We start from the raw sequence: 15527 nt of genomic DNA, 5'->3' as shown, positions 1-15527 counted from the left end.
TCCGGCTCTGCCATTTGCCAGTCTGTGACTTTAAACAATAGTTACCTAAGAAATTAATAAGGTTTAAAATGGCAAATGAGAGAAACTAACAGCTATCATGTAATTTGAGCTCAAGTCAGTATGTTTCATTTCCAGCTAGCCTTGAGTACCCAGAAGAGGGCTGGGCCAGATGATCCCTCAGCTTCCACTGACTTAGACATCTTAAACTTTTCTGATTCTCCAGTTGACTCTTCTTGAATTTTCTATTCTCTTTCTCCACTCTACTTCCATGGACACTATTCAAATAATATTAGAATGCATCCATTTTAACAAGACATATCTATTCTAAAGACAAGTACTTAGGAATTTTTTTCTAAATTATTTTCCATGATCCAAGAAAATTATCTTCTTGTTATCGGTTATGTCTTAATGCATAAAGAATACTTAGTATTTCACTTAAGCCATTTTTAATATCTTTTTAGTTGTAGATGGACACAATACCTTTATTTCATTTATTTATTTTTATGTGGTGCTGAGGATTGAACCCAGTGCCTCACATATGCTAGGTAAGCACTGTACCACTGAGCCACAAACCCAGCCCATCAAGCCATTTTTAAAAGTAATCACAGAGCAAGACTTTAAAATTAAACCTAGGGTTTTGAGGTTTTAAAAAACTATTAATTAATCTTATGAATTTTTGAATTTTGGGCTCCATGTAGCTTCTCATTTTACCTTTTGACCTGTGCCAGCCTGATTTTTGGTATAAACCAAAGATTGGAGGCCAGAGCTTAGAGCTCTAATTCTGCCTATAGCAGAGTCCAAGGGAAAAAGCTGCTAAACTATGTAGTAGAGCAAATTCTTTATCTGTAAAAAATAAAAGGAATAATTATGGGCAATTCCCTCTCAAGGCAACTGTCTATGATACCTCCTAACAGAGAATGGTCACTCTTTTGAGAAGAGAATCTGAACTGCTATTCACATTGCTGAAGTACACTTTGCAAAAGATTGTGGGAGAAACGATGGTCAGTGTTCAAGTTCACAAGCTCCTTCTGAGCCCATTTCTTTCAACAATGTTATTATTCCAGGAAGAGAATATACTTGTTCATGCCAAAGGCAGACCCTAGACTGGGAATCCTACAGAAATATTTACATGAGAGAGGGATTCACAAATAGGATGCAGATATTTATTGCTATATGTTTTTCAGAAGGAGAGGCATAGCTGAGTTGAAAGCTAAGAAGTCCTCTTATTTGTTTCTCCAAAGACCTTTTCCAGAGGATGTAATAAGTTCAGTTTCCAGGCCTGTCATCTGGGCACACATATACCAGTGGAAGTTAAGCCAACACAAGACCAATAATCTTCCTCATGGAATTAACCTATCTTGTGATAGGTTTCTGCCTCTCTCAGAAACATATCTCTGGACTTAGCTGTCACAACTCAACCCAGGAAAAAACAGTTTCCACTCAAAAGCATGTGAGCTGTGTGTCAGATATGAAACATCAGCTGTCCTCGAAGAATCAGGCACTATAGCTTGATTCCATGTCACTTTTCCATTAGAGTTCTGTCCAGGAGGGAGAATAGTTCAGACTATAAGGTCAGGGGTACCCAACTATTACACAGCAAGAAGCATTGGGGAGATAAATTTAAAGGAAATATAATAACTACTGAACCAAATCAGCAGAAAATCATTTCAGAAGTACCCAATCTAAATTCAGAGTTCACATGAACATCATAGATGCTGAAGCCTTCAAACTTAAAGGATGCTCAAATATAATTTTTTATTCCCCTCATCAATGAAACAATAAAAAGCAAAGTGGTAGCTTTCTCATTTTTAGGTGAAGAAACTGAGATAGGTGAAGTGAAAAGAATAAACCTTGGGGCAAATAATTTGTGCAGAAGGTAGGACATCACATAAATCTTGCTGTTTCTATAATAATTATAAAAAGTGTGCATGAGTGGCTGGTATTTCTCAGAACTTAAAATGTCTTCACCAGTTGTCATGCATTTTTCTGAATGACCTTGAGAGCAGACACCCAGATGTAGCAAGAAATAAACAAGCCTGTCTTTCATAGCCTCTCGTTAAAACCTCAGCTTCAAGATACATTTGGACGCCCCCAAAATGGTCAGTTATGCTCCCTTTCTAAAGGAATTTGGCATTAAAAAATGAAACCTTATCCATTTTTCAAGTCACTTATTCATATGCACATGCAATGAGATGTGCTACCTAGTGAGATTGCTTCCAAATTGAGGGGTTTCACCATAGACCCTGGAGCCATGTCTCAATCATGATTCAGATTGATGGAGGCCTTTTAACCTTATTGTGGGCTTCTTGGTAATTCTGACTCCCTCTTCTTAGAAGCACCTCTCTAATATCTAATGATGCCTTTTAAACATTTGGACACTTATAAATACATTTAGCTACCATGTCCTTGCCATTTTATCTTAAAATTATAGATATTCATGATTTACCTATATGTATCCCATGGGTTGGAAAGAAACCATGAGAAAGATGATGTGTTGTAAAGATAGTTATTTGGCCCACAGAGCTGGTGGTCAGAACTCCCACTCATGAATCCAACATGTTCCTTTGCTGGACTTTGATGATCCTATCCCCATTTTAGGGTCAAAAATGAAGAAAAATGATTCTTCCTAAAATGCAATTGATATTTGCCCCTACTTTAATATCTTTCTTAAAAATGAAATTTGAATGCAAATATTTTTATATTTGAATATATCATTGAGATAATGAATAATAAAACTCATCAAACACCTCAATTAAGTTACTGTTTTTCTTTTTCTAAAAATGCATACATTGACATTTTATGTCATTGAGGAGAAGGTTCCAGTGGAAATAAAACCATATTTGAGAGGAGAACTGCTTATTAAACTCTCTCTTACTCCCTCTGTTGCTATTTTTATCAAGCTTTGCTTACAGATGCATCAACCAGTCTGAAGGAAGCCAGATGTGAGTAATCTGTGAAAAGTATGTATCTTGCACCTTAACTCCATGCAAATGAACATGACCATAAAGCCTTTAGAGACAGGTATGGTTGTGGTTAATTATTTATTAAGAAAAGAACTCTTAAAATGTCTTTTAGTGATCTATTTTTTTATTAAAATGCCATAAGCATCAAAAGTCTCTGTGAAAATTATTCAAGCCTGAAATCAATTCAGTCTATGACATTCCCCAACTGAATGTAGAATCAAACAAAATCCAGGAGTCAGATCAGTTACCCAGGAAAACCCAGCTTTGGCCTGCATACCTTCTGAGTTTTAGTGAAAGTGATAAAATAGTAAAGTGATCTGCAGTCTTTTCATAAACCCCAGTTCTCTCACCATTATAAAGGGAGTAATAAAATTCATCTCTCATGTTTCTTAGGACCACATTAAAGATTAAATAGTGCATGCCAAATGCCCTGAACACTATAAAGCTTTATACAAATATTCATGACAATAATGATTAAAAATCTTGCATATTGATACACTTAAGTACCAATATACTTAAGTACAAAATTATTTAAATTGATTCAGATTTTACCCTTCACTGATATACTCAGCTTCACTACATTTTAAAATGACTATGTAACAGTGATAGTTAACATATATTATACATTTATCATGTGCCAGACACTATAAGTGATTTATATGAATTATTGTTTTAAATAAATTATCATATGATAAGCTTAGCTATTTTCTTAAGTGACTACTCAATCATAATGATTAACATTTATTACACATTAACTACGTGCCAACCTTCATGCTGAGTACTTTACATGCATTATCATTTTAAGTTCTCACAAACTACTTCATTATTTAGGTACTATTTTCATTCTGTTTTAACAGATGATGAAATGAGGTAATTTAGATTAACCATATTTCCCAGATGATAGAACTTGTTAGTGGTGCACCTACTATTCAGAGTCTAGTCTGTCTGATTTCAAAGTCTATGCTGGTGTGCTATTGCCATCCATCTTCCTCCTGCATTTCATTAAGTTTCTTTTGTCCATAAAATTTTCCATTAGAGTGAAGGATCCTTGAGGGCAAGGTGATTGCTTATTTGTGTGGCATATGCACCTGGTGCCCAGTAGACCTGGTATTTGGCACATGGTGCATGGTCAGATAATTTAATGAATTCTTAAATACTTGATCTAGGCTGGCCTTTCAAGAAGACCAATAAAATAGAGGTGTTAATGTTTACCAGCATCCTATTTCTTACAAATAGAGGAACCATATAATCTTATAACCACAATTTCCTATTTCTGAGTGACAACTATTAAATAAGGCATGGTTCCAAAGTAAAATCAATTTTCAATTAGCTCATTATATATGATGACCCATAAGTTACTAGATGAGACAGCTAATATAAGAAGTTATATTAAATCCCTTGAGTGACTGAGGCAGAAAATTGAGACATTTCCCTTTCATAATACTGAAAATTTTTGCATATTTCCAAAGGCATCCAACTTATTTCTAAATGTCATCTTCCATATTATGTTGAAGTTGAAGTGATATAGTGAATATAAATTACTTAGTACCTAATAAGTGCTTTAGTGTCATTGAATATTAACTTTTTTAGTTTATCAATATTAATTGTGGGTCTAAGGTATTCAATTTCCCACCTAAATTAGTGACAATAATATGCTTGTCTAACATATATGTTTTGAGTGAAAGCAAAGAGATACCCACCTAATTATTCTGTTATGTACGTCAGTTCATACATATCACCAGTCCAATCCTAAGGAAACAAGCAATGTGGCCCTCTGCTACTTATTATAATATATTACATTAAGATATACTTTCTAAACAATTCTGCTAATGTATGATAGTTTTTTCATTCTATCTGTATTGAATAATATTATTTAATGTTCTTGAAAGTTAACAACTGACTCCATTAGTAATTTGCTTTTTCACAAAATAGTGTAATTTAGAGAAGAGGCTATTCTCAGTAGTTTCAAACTACCTTATATATTAGCTGTCCAAATATAACTAGTGCTTTGTGTTTGCTTCCTTTTTTCTCCTTACCTTAAAAAATTTTATTTGCTTATTTGGGCAAGGAAGTTATGAAACTGGATATCTATATCTCATTGTGTACAACTTCAGATAGTTAAAATGACAAGTTCAAATAGTTACATATAAAAAGATTCATGTTATAATAAAATAGATATGTGCCAAAAGAGTCTGAAATGAACATCTACCACCAGGAAAAACAGAGGCCCTTAAATTGTGAAATGAAAATACTGGAAACAGTAGCATGCTGAATATTTATCTCAGAGAAGTGTTGATTGCTTTTGCTAAGCAGCAGCTCCTGTAGTTCACATCCAAGATACCACATGCATTCTGCAATTAGCCTCAATGAGGCTCCACATAGTTCTGATTTTTTTTTTCTGGGTTAATTACTGCCTAAAGGAGTTAGCTAGTCTACATGCCCCTAAGCCTAGGAGCAAGTGTTTTTGGAGATAAGTATTTATGGAATTATAATTGTAACATAGAATATTGGTAAATTATTAGAAATTGAGTCAATGTCATTGCTAAAAAGGCCTTAGACAGTGGGTCTGCATTATATCCATAATGAATATTCTGGATTTTATGTGAGTTCATTCATAAATCTGGTAAGTGTGCTTAGTATTTTAGAAATAGGACCCACCAGCAGGTGGCATTCTGAGGCAAAAATTCACTGAGTGCCACCAGACAGGGTCAATCATTATTGCCTTTTAAAAATCTACCCTGAATCCATTAAAGCCTTTAAATTATAATTAATGACAATGGCATCTTTGTCGACTCTCCTTAATCATACCTAAGTGAATTTACAACTTCAAACTTAAAGTGGAGACTCTGTGATCCAGATTATCAAAGCTCATGTAAAAGCTCTGCCCAGATCACATCTCTTTTATTAAGAGCATATTTGTTATTTTGAAATGGATGTCTAAAGGAGACATAGAGCTCAGACCATATTTTCAATAAGAAAGAAAAAAAAGGAAAATCACAGCCCTTTTCTTGCCACCTGTAGTTCTTTAACAGTGACTATTTATTATAATATATCCTTCTTCCTCTTTCCAACTCCATATTTATATTCAAATAAATAACAACAGAACACCAAATTCTAAAAGCTCTCAGTAGTGAAAAGGTAAACAACACACATACTCTTTTAGAAATAAAACTATACTACTCCAGTACAAAAGGACTAGGCTTACCCGGAGGAGTTGCCTATTTCTAAATGGCTTTGTAAACTTAGACTGTCAATAAAAGAAAAAAAATTCCTACCAACTTAACAAATAAGAAAGATGTCACATTCAGACAATATCTAAAAAAATCTAAGCAATGACCTAGAGAGAAAGGGCCAATAAATAAAAGTTAATTAATTTCATATTTCAGCTAGAAAACAATCTCTACTGAAAAAAAAATCAATATGAAAGACTCGTCATAGCTACTTACATTGAGGGTAGAATACGCAGGCTTGTCCCTCCTCTAGATGACCGGGATCCGGTGCAGAGTCGCGGGAATCTGGCTCCCCATGGGTGGTAGCTGAGGAGGTGCTGCTCTCCGTGGTGCTGAAGTATAGAGCTGGTCAAGAGAGTGGAGTTGCGATAATGTGAAAGTGCGCTCCGCTTTTCTTTGTGCTGCAGTGGTAAAAACTCGCCTTTCTTCTTTTGTAGCAGACCCGACTTCCCGTTCTTTTCCTAATCTGGGGGAAATTTCCCAGAGAACATGAAGGAGAAGCATCCGTGTGTGAGACTGGCATGCAGCGTGATGATGGGTTAGTATTGTCCCCACCCCCTCTTCCAGACATAGCTTTGAAAGGGAGAGAGCAACTCTGTTTTTCCACCATAGCCCCTCAGAATTTCTACATGGCCCTTCCGTCCCAGAATAGTGCATCACACACACACACACACACACACACACACACACACACACACACACACCTCAGTTATATAAGGGAATATGATCTGGCTCCTGAAGGAGAATGTTCATCAGTTTAAACAAATGAAACGTGGGGGAATTAACTGGTTTCCTACCTGTTGGGTCTGCATGTATTTACAGAGGGAGAGAGTTGAGAAGGAAACTAAAACCAAAGGATTCTGAAGAGTGAGAAGAGTGGTTTCCTTTAGTAAACCTTAAGGCCACACCCACTTTATCTTCTGTGAGTGATGCATTTTTAATGTTATCCTCTTGATACACAAGCTTTTAGTATTGTTTAGGAAGAAGTTAGTGAGACAGATCAGGTCTGATGTTAGTAAAAAGTCTTTGAAGGATTAGCTTTCATTTGTAACTTTTCCTCTTTTGAAAGGAAATTCCTAATGCAAAAACTTGTTTTCCCAATTGTCTCCCTTCTTACCAATTGTTGTTACCAAACAGTCTATGATACTTAAACACTAAGGTATTTTGGTGACATCATTGGAGAGAAATCTGCTCTATTGAAATATTGTCTGTGTAAGAAAAACTGTGATTGTTGCCAGGTTCTATCTAGGTTGCTGAATAATAAATTTCAGTGCGTATTCTTTGAAACCAATTCATGGATTAATAACTGGCACTCTGTAAAGACTGTGTGCAAATGCAATACTTAGGATTAAAGATTGGCTTACAGTGCATTTTGCACACTTCCATTCTAAGTTTATATGCAAATCAGATTGCATTGTTTCATTAATATGTTACTAGCATTTTCTCTGGGAATACCCTGGTATATGGGGAAAGACCCTTGGATTTTGATTTACTTTTTGTGTGACCTTGGACACAAATTAATCATTGAACTTCAGTTACTTCATATGTAAATAGGGAATAACAATAGGATTAATAGCACATTTTACCAATTTTTATGGTAATGAATTGAAATAAATATACAATGCAACAAAGTTTGCATTAAGACATGCTTGATACATTTGGATATCTTTCCTTCCCTTCTGCTCAAGAGAAGTAAAGGTAGCTCTTTAAACTCTCTAATAGACTGAGAGAAAATTAATTTTATTCCATGAACCTCCACACAAACTTTCCAATATTAATGATTGTGCTTTGTTGAATAAAATACCATTTTAAAGAGAAATTTCTTAGAATGAAAATTTTTATTAAAAAATTTTATAGACTTAAAGGATAAGGAAATTTTTATTTTTTATTAGAATCAGAAATAGGTTTAACTCATTTAAATAAAATGCTAATTAATTAGAGCTCTATAGTATTACACAGAAGTACAGAACAAAATATAGTATAGGAAGCCAACAGAAGTATCTCACAACCACTAAGTTAGAAGATTAGCTCTGACACTGATAATATCCTTTTGATTGGGATCCTCATCATCATGATTAGTGAATCAGTATAGAATAAAATACTCTTAATTATAAAATACTTTCTCAAGAATACTGGGTTGTGGCTTTTAGCTGATAATGATGGAGATGATGTATTGTGTTTTTAATAAATATCCAAGAGCATATTTTCATCAGTTTCTGACATGAACTATGTCCTTGTTTCCAATCAAGATGTCATAAAAAATTGAACCATATTTTAAAAAATATTCCAGTGATGATACAGTAGTTAGCTGTGTATATGTGTGTGTGTGTGTGTGTGTGTGTGTGGAGAGAGAGAGAGAGAGAGAGAGAGAGAGAGAGAGAGAGAGAGAGAGAGAGAGAAAGAGAGAGAGAAAGGGAATGAGCTAATTATTTTATAGGTATATCAATTAATTGAAAAAAAGTCAGAATCAGGCCAGACAGCTCTTCAAAAAGGACAGGATAAGATGACATTTTGTGAAGGATCTAGTCTTCATAGTCCTCATTTTTAGAATGCTTTACCACTTCCCAAGGATGTCATTACACAGACATTGGGTTCAATAGGCAAATATTTATAATCTGAAAAGCATTATATGCATATCAAATTATCATATTTTTAATATGTAAAACACTGAAGTAATTAGATCTTCATTATTAACAAGAAAAGTTCAGAATACTCTTAGTTCTTTGATGAGAAGATGTCTAATATATCTGCATAAGGCTTGAAGCTTTGCTTTCTTACAGTCTCACCTGGGCATAGGCCCACAGCAAAGTTTAGTGGTTAAGAGTGCCTAAGACTTTGAGTCAAACTTCTTGTGTTTTAACTCAAATCTTCCATTTTCTATGTGCATCCCTGAGTTTTATCACCTGTAAAATGAAAGCTGCAACAGTCTCTTGCTTGTAGAGTTATAGTGAGTATAAAATGAGACAACTTACATACAGAGCTGAGAATAGTGCCTGGCACACAGTCAGAGCTCAGCATATGTTGCTTTCACTATTGCTTAACAGCTTGCTCTATGACTGAACAGTGAACATACTATTGATCAGTGGTTCTCAGACTTTCTGTGCTCCATCATATCCTAATAGCCTGTTAAAGGCACAAAAATACAAATTCTTGGTGATACTTCCCCAGAGACTTTGCCTTTTTCTCCCAAGAACCTTGAGTGATTCTGACACAGGTAACTCATAAATCACTCTTTAAGGAAATATTACTATTGTCTATTTAAAGACTGAAATGTTTTAGAAACTATAGCTATGAGTCTGAATCCATTGGGACACTCTTTTTTTCCCCGTCTCAGATGTTCTTTAATAGTACTTTAATTTGTTTGGTTACTGAACAGGTCTGGTTCTTTATCCTACACAGAAATATATTCAACATATTTATTATACTTATTATTTAAGAATTGATGCAAAAAGTTTTCAGAGAAAAAAATGTCTGGTTAAAATTACTAGATGCCATTATGTTGAGCCCATCTTTGAAAAGGAGAGCCAGGTGCAGTGGCACATATCTGTAATCCCAGCTACTCTAAAGGGTGAGGCAAGAGAATTGCAAGTTCAAGACCAGCCTCAGCAACTTAGAGAGACCTTGTTTCAAGAAAAAAATTAAAAAGACTGGGTATGGTGCTCAGTGGTGAAACACCCCTGGGTTCAATCCACAGTGCCTTCCCACAAAAAGGAATAAGGAATCTCTCTTAATATCTTGTTTAATAGCCACATCATTGATTGAAAATTGCACTAAGGCTCAAAATGACAAGAATGATGTTATTTTAATTCTATTAATATTTGTATTTTATGAAAAATTTCTGATCTTCTAGTTTAGGCTATATGTTGTGGTTTTCAAAGGTTGTGCTTTTATAGAATTTGTATAAGCTACAACTGACCCACAATCTATTAAAGGTTTCTTTAAAAAAGAAAACAGAAACTAATATGAGATATTTATTTTTGTTCTTTCTTAAGAATATGCTTAAGATGCTGTGGTAGACAGGAAGATCCCCTTCAATGAAAGGCTCATGTAGAGATAGTAGTCAGTTGATAGCCTCCAGCTGTCATATCCTGCAGAGTCTGCTTCAACTGCAAAGAGCTACCTTAATAATAAAAAAAGAGCTACCTTATCTCAGATCATACCTTTTCTGGGGTAGACTACATTTTGTGGATAAGCAAGGTGGGAGAATGCAGGGTGTTTATTTAAATATTTTTTAGTTATGGATGGACACAAAATATTTTGTTTATTTTTATGTGGTGCTGAGGATCAAACCCAGTGCCTCATATGTGCAAGGCAGGGGATCTGCCACTGAGCAACAACCTCACATTTTAAGGACACTTTTATGAGTGATACTCATCCCATGGGTTCCTATTATATGGGCCAGATTATCATAGTTTGATTTCTTCTACTGTTCAGTCCTGCTTCTTTCCTCTTTCTTTCATATTAGCATCTACTTCTAGAGAATATAATCTGAATTAATGGATACAAGGAATGAATTGAGAAAGTAGATAGGGTTTTGGAGCTAGATCACCACCATCCAGTTGGCAATGAGGACCCCATCATTAGTCAAGATGGAACACAGATGGCTTGTTGCACAAGGGATGGTTCACATTTTCACTTGTGACTTAGAAGGTTGCACTAGTAGAAAAATGTATTATTAAGTGTGTTGCATCATACATTTGAAATATAGGAGAAAAAATAGTGGGAAAGATATGGTGTTAGCCAGATGTAAAAGTCAGAGGACTTCTTGATTGCATACAAAGAAGCTCTTCTTGACTCTAGTGGAGGAATAGAGAAAGTCAGTGTGTAGGCCTTGGTATTTGTATTCAGAGTGACTAAATTTCACAGCTAACTAAATGCCCAACTAAGGTGGGTCTGTCATGCCAAGGTTATCATCCAAGACTCTAATGGGATGAGTTTATCTGTTATGGTTTGGATCTAGCCCATGTGTTGAACAATGCAGCAATGTTAAGGGGTGAAAAGACTGGATTATGAGAGCTGTAACCTCATCAGTGGGCTAATCCATTTGATGAAATAATGATTTGAATGGACTATTGAGTGCTAGCTCTAGGCAGGTGGGGTGTGGCTGGAGGAATTAGGTCACTGAGGGTGTGGCCTTAGATTATATCTTCTCTAAATCTCTCTACTTCCCATTTGCCATGATGTTTCTGCAATAGAGTCAGTAAACTGAGAACTGAGACCTCTGAAATAATGAGCCAAAATAAATCTTACCTCCTTTAAGTTTTTTTTCAGATATTTTGATTACAGCTATGAAAAGCTGACAAACACAATATATGCACAATTGTTCTGATGATTTTGACATTACATATACCTCTGAACATTGAAAGAAGAGGTCATTGCTTATTAAGAGCAAGCACCTATCACCTCACACTACAAGAAATTATGTAGACTTAATTCCATAGGGTAACACGGGTCTGACTTGTACCTATATCACCTTCCCACCTTCCCCAAAGGCCTATACTTAAGGTTAAGTTGTGCACAGGGTCTAAGTTGACAGTAATACCCACAGATGCATATTATAGCAAAGGAGCTTAAGAATCTGATCAAGGCAGGCAAAGGACAATTCTCAAAGGAGCCACAAGCACTACCCAACATGTACTGGAATGAGCTAGGGAGTATGTGTGGGTCTAGATTCTGAGGGTGCTTGATCAAGAGGGCCTAAAATAAAAATAAGATGGTGAAAAGCTTATTACCCTTGAAACGTTATTTTGAATTATGGTATTTAACAGCTTGGCAAGGGTCCCAGAGGATGATATGAATTCACTATTAGAATGGTCCCCGGAAACATGAAAAAAAGCAATGGCCCACATTACACAAAATTGAAATGACACAATCTCCATGGTAGAAAATGGGGAAGGTAATAAAAAGCTTATAAATGTGGAGATGTGGAATCAATATAGATAGTTTGACTGGAAGGCCCATGAGGTAAATGTGTTCATGGGGCTTAGGGAATATATCGGAATATATCTTTTACAAAGAGCATAAGAAATGCATTGGTTAGAGGTGCATCTCATCATTTAAAGTTTTTGTGATGATTATTCTCTGTAGCCCAGGTCTGACTGCAGAACTTAGCTTACTGATAGCAATGTGCCTGATAGAACCTTGACCAGTAGCTTAATAACTTTAGCATCCTAAAGCAGTTGTTGGAATTAATGTAATGATTTTTTACTGGAGGATCAGTAAAAAAGGCATAGCCAACAGATTTATAGAAGTGGTTAATAGAATGCAGCCTCCCTAGGGACAAAATAGTTATGTTGTTGCCTAAGATACTATTAAGTCCGTGCATGTGGGGGGAAAAAGGGTAACTGGCATGTTGAAAATAGTAACTCTACCATAAAAATTCATGAATCAAGATCATAAATGCATCTTACTAAATGAAAAAACCAAATTGAAAAGGGGGTATGTATTGTATATTTCCAACTAAATGGCATCCTAAAAAAGGCAAAACTTTGAAGACAATAAAGGCAAGGACTAGGGGAGGGAGGAATTAATAGGTAGAAGACATAGGATTCTTAGGGCATTAAAACTATTCTGTATCATACTGTAATTCAGGGAAGATACATGTCATTATTCATTTTCAAAACCTATAATGTGTACAACACCAAACCTAAACCCTAGTGCAAACTATGGACTTCAAGTGATAATGGTGTGTCAATGTAGGCTTATTGATTACCACAAATGTTACTCTTTATTGTGTGATGTTGATAATAAGGGAGACAGAATGTGTGGAGACGGCAGATATATGAAGACTCTCTGTACTTTCTAATCAGTTTGCCTATAAATCCAAATCCAAAACTTCCCTAAAAAATAAAGTATATATTTTTAAAATGTCATTATACCTTTGACCATTTTCTGAGTCCGATCCAGCTTTCAGACCAGAAATTAACTAAAGAGGTAGGTCAATTTCCAAGAGAAAGAATCCTAGGATCTTTACATAGTTGCAATTACCTTAGTCCTTATTTGATAAAATTACTTGAGTAATTTTGCACTGAGGAAAAGAGATAGGGGAATGTCCAGGCATTTGGGGTCTTTCAGACCCACAACTTGAGTTGACATTAATATTCAGAGGCCCAAAACCTTATCATGATCCTCCTGTTAGAATGGTGACAAATGGAGACAAGGAGACAAATGAAGTTCAGGTAAACAATGAGTGTAGGGAGGCCCACTGAGCCTGTGAACCCTTATGATCATCATTTTCTGGTCCCAGAATGAGTGAGTTTTGTGTTCTTGGCATTTTGTGCAACCTCCACATGAGTTCAGTCATGTGGGTAAAAGCTATTCTAGCATGGAAAACCAAGTGGAAGATTCTTAATCCCCCTCCCACCAGCCAAGATGGAAAGTAAAAAGTAGCAACAATATCCAAGAGAAGGGTGGCAAGCAATGAAATTAATTATTCATTCATTCATGATTGAAGGATTTAAAGGATAGAGAGGTATCTGAGATACCTCAGTCTGGCACCTGCAGAAACCAATGACCCTAGGATGACAACTGGAGACTACTACAAGTTCAACCTCTGATTACAGCCACTGTGCTAGATGTAGTGTCTCTGTTTGAGAGAATTAATGAGCACTGGGTATATTGTCATTGTTTTGGAAAATATATTATTTATCTCACATTATAAAAGAGAACTGGATATTACTCATATTCATGTGGAATCAACAACAGCATATTTTTATGTTTTTTTTCAAGGACTTATGTTAACTGTCCTGCCCTCTGTCACAATAGAGTACAAAGAGATTTGGGCTGTTTGAACATACTGCAGGGCATCACAATGACTTATTATGTTGATGATATTATGTTGATTGAGCAAGATTAGCAAGAAGTGGTCAGCATGCTGAAGATTTTAGTAAGATACTTGTACTCCAGAGAGTAGGAGATAAAACCTTCCACAAAGAAACAAGTATGGATTTTCCATATCTAAAATTTTAGGAGTACAGAAATAAAGAGCATGCAAGTATGTCCCCATCCAAAATAAATGACAGATTATTTGGTTTTACAATCTCCTACTTAAAGAAAGAAACAAAGAGACTAATGGTTCTCTTTGGGTTCTGAAGATGCAAATTCTGCATCTAGGGATTTTGCTGTAACCATATATTCTAGAAAGCATGAAAGTTAGACTACAACTCAAAGCAGGAAAAGTCGCTTCAGTGGAATCAGGTTGTGTTTCAAGCAGACCTGGTTTTGGTATCATAGAGTCTGACAAACCAAAAAGTATTGGAAGTTATCCATGGTGGATAAAGAGGTCATGTACAGTTTGGATCAAGTCCTAGTGAGAGAATCAGAGTATGGACCTATAGGGTTCCAGCCATGTCATTTTCAGTGGAGAATTGTATACATTTTGAAAAATAATTTCTGTCATGTTACTGGACCCTACTAGAGATGAATCACCTGACCATGAGAAAGTATGTAACCATATGTCTAGAATTTTCCATTATGAGTTAGATCCTGTTAGATCCACTAAGTTATAAAGACAGATGGGTCTAGGAATAATTATTGTGAAATGGAAATGTTATATATATAAGATTGAGTGCTAGGAGAACAAGAGAACATAAGCTGCTTGAGCATGAGCAAATTGGCTTCAATTCCCATGGCACCTACTACTGTGGCACCAGTGCCCCTCCCTTGGCTCATACCTATTACTAAATGGGAACTATAAAATACCAGGTGAAAGAGAATGGAAAAAGCTGAGTTTGGCAGACAGGTAAGTTGGTTTAGTATTTGGGTACAAGTAAAAAGTAGATGGCAGCTATAGTACAGTTTCATTTAGGGATAGTCTTGAAAGACAAGGGAAATGTTCCCAGTGCACAGAAGTGGAACTTCTTTTTGTATGGAAAGAGAATTAAATTGAAATTAAATGTGCACAAACTAATGGATATGATGAATGGCTTGACTAGCTGGTCAGGAATCTGGAGGGAGAAATAGTGGAAGGTTGGTGACAAGAAAGTGGGGCATAGGCATATGACTAAGTATATGCAGATGGATGTGAATCCTGAAGACTTTTGTATGTCAACATCCATCAGATAGCATATACCATGGAAATAATACTGAATAATTAAGTAGATAAAGTGACCTATCCAGATGATATCAACTAGCCTGTCATCAGCCACCCCGTGCTGATATATAGTGGATACATAAATGATGGCAGCAACAATGAAGGAGTCCAGCAACCTCGATTCCCACATACCAAGAATTTTCTAGTTATGGTCACTGTTGAACATCCAATATACCAGCATCAGAGACCAATGTTAACACTGTGACTGAAGAAGACCAGCTAGCTTCTAGGTGACAGGTTAAC

At 35.7% G+C, this 15527-nt stretch overlaps 1 protein-coding gene across 1 annotated transcript in view; it reads right to left on the bottom strand.

The window, feature by feature from the left end:
- Positions 1-7005, bottom strand: part of Trpc7 (transient receptor potential cation channel subfamily C member 7) — a 147466-nt gene extending 140461 nt beyond the window's left edge. Inside the window, exons 1-2 of the mRNA XM_077798310.1 lie at positions 6991-7005; positions 6410-6654 (exon numbers count right to left, since the gene is read on the bottom strand). Coding sequence (XP_077654436.1) covers positions 6410-6654; positions 6991-7005 — 260 coding nt within the window. The remainder of the gene's footprint in view (positions 1-6409; positions 6655-6990) is intronic.
- Positions 7006-15527: the final 8522 nt, after the last annotated feature.

This window comes from Urocitellus parryii, chromosome 1 (genome assembly GCF_045843805.1).
Source record: "Urocitellus parryii isolate mUroPar1 chromosome 1, mUroPar1.hap1, whole genome shotgun sequence".
NCBI lineage: Eukaryota > Metazoa > Chordata > Mammalia > Rodentia > Sciuridae > Urocitellus > Urocitellus parryii.
Note: the sequence above shows the minus strand (reverse complement) of the source record. Positions and strands in the feature narration are given on the sequence as shown.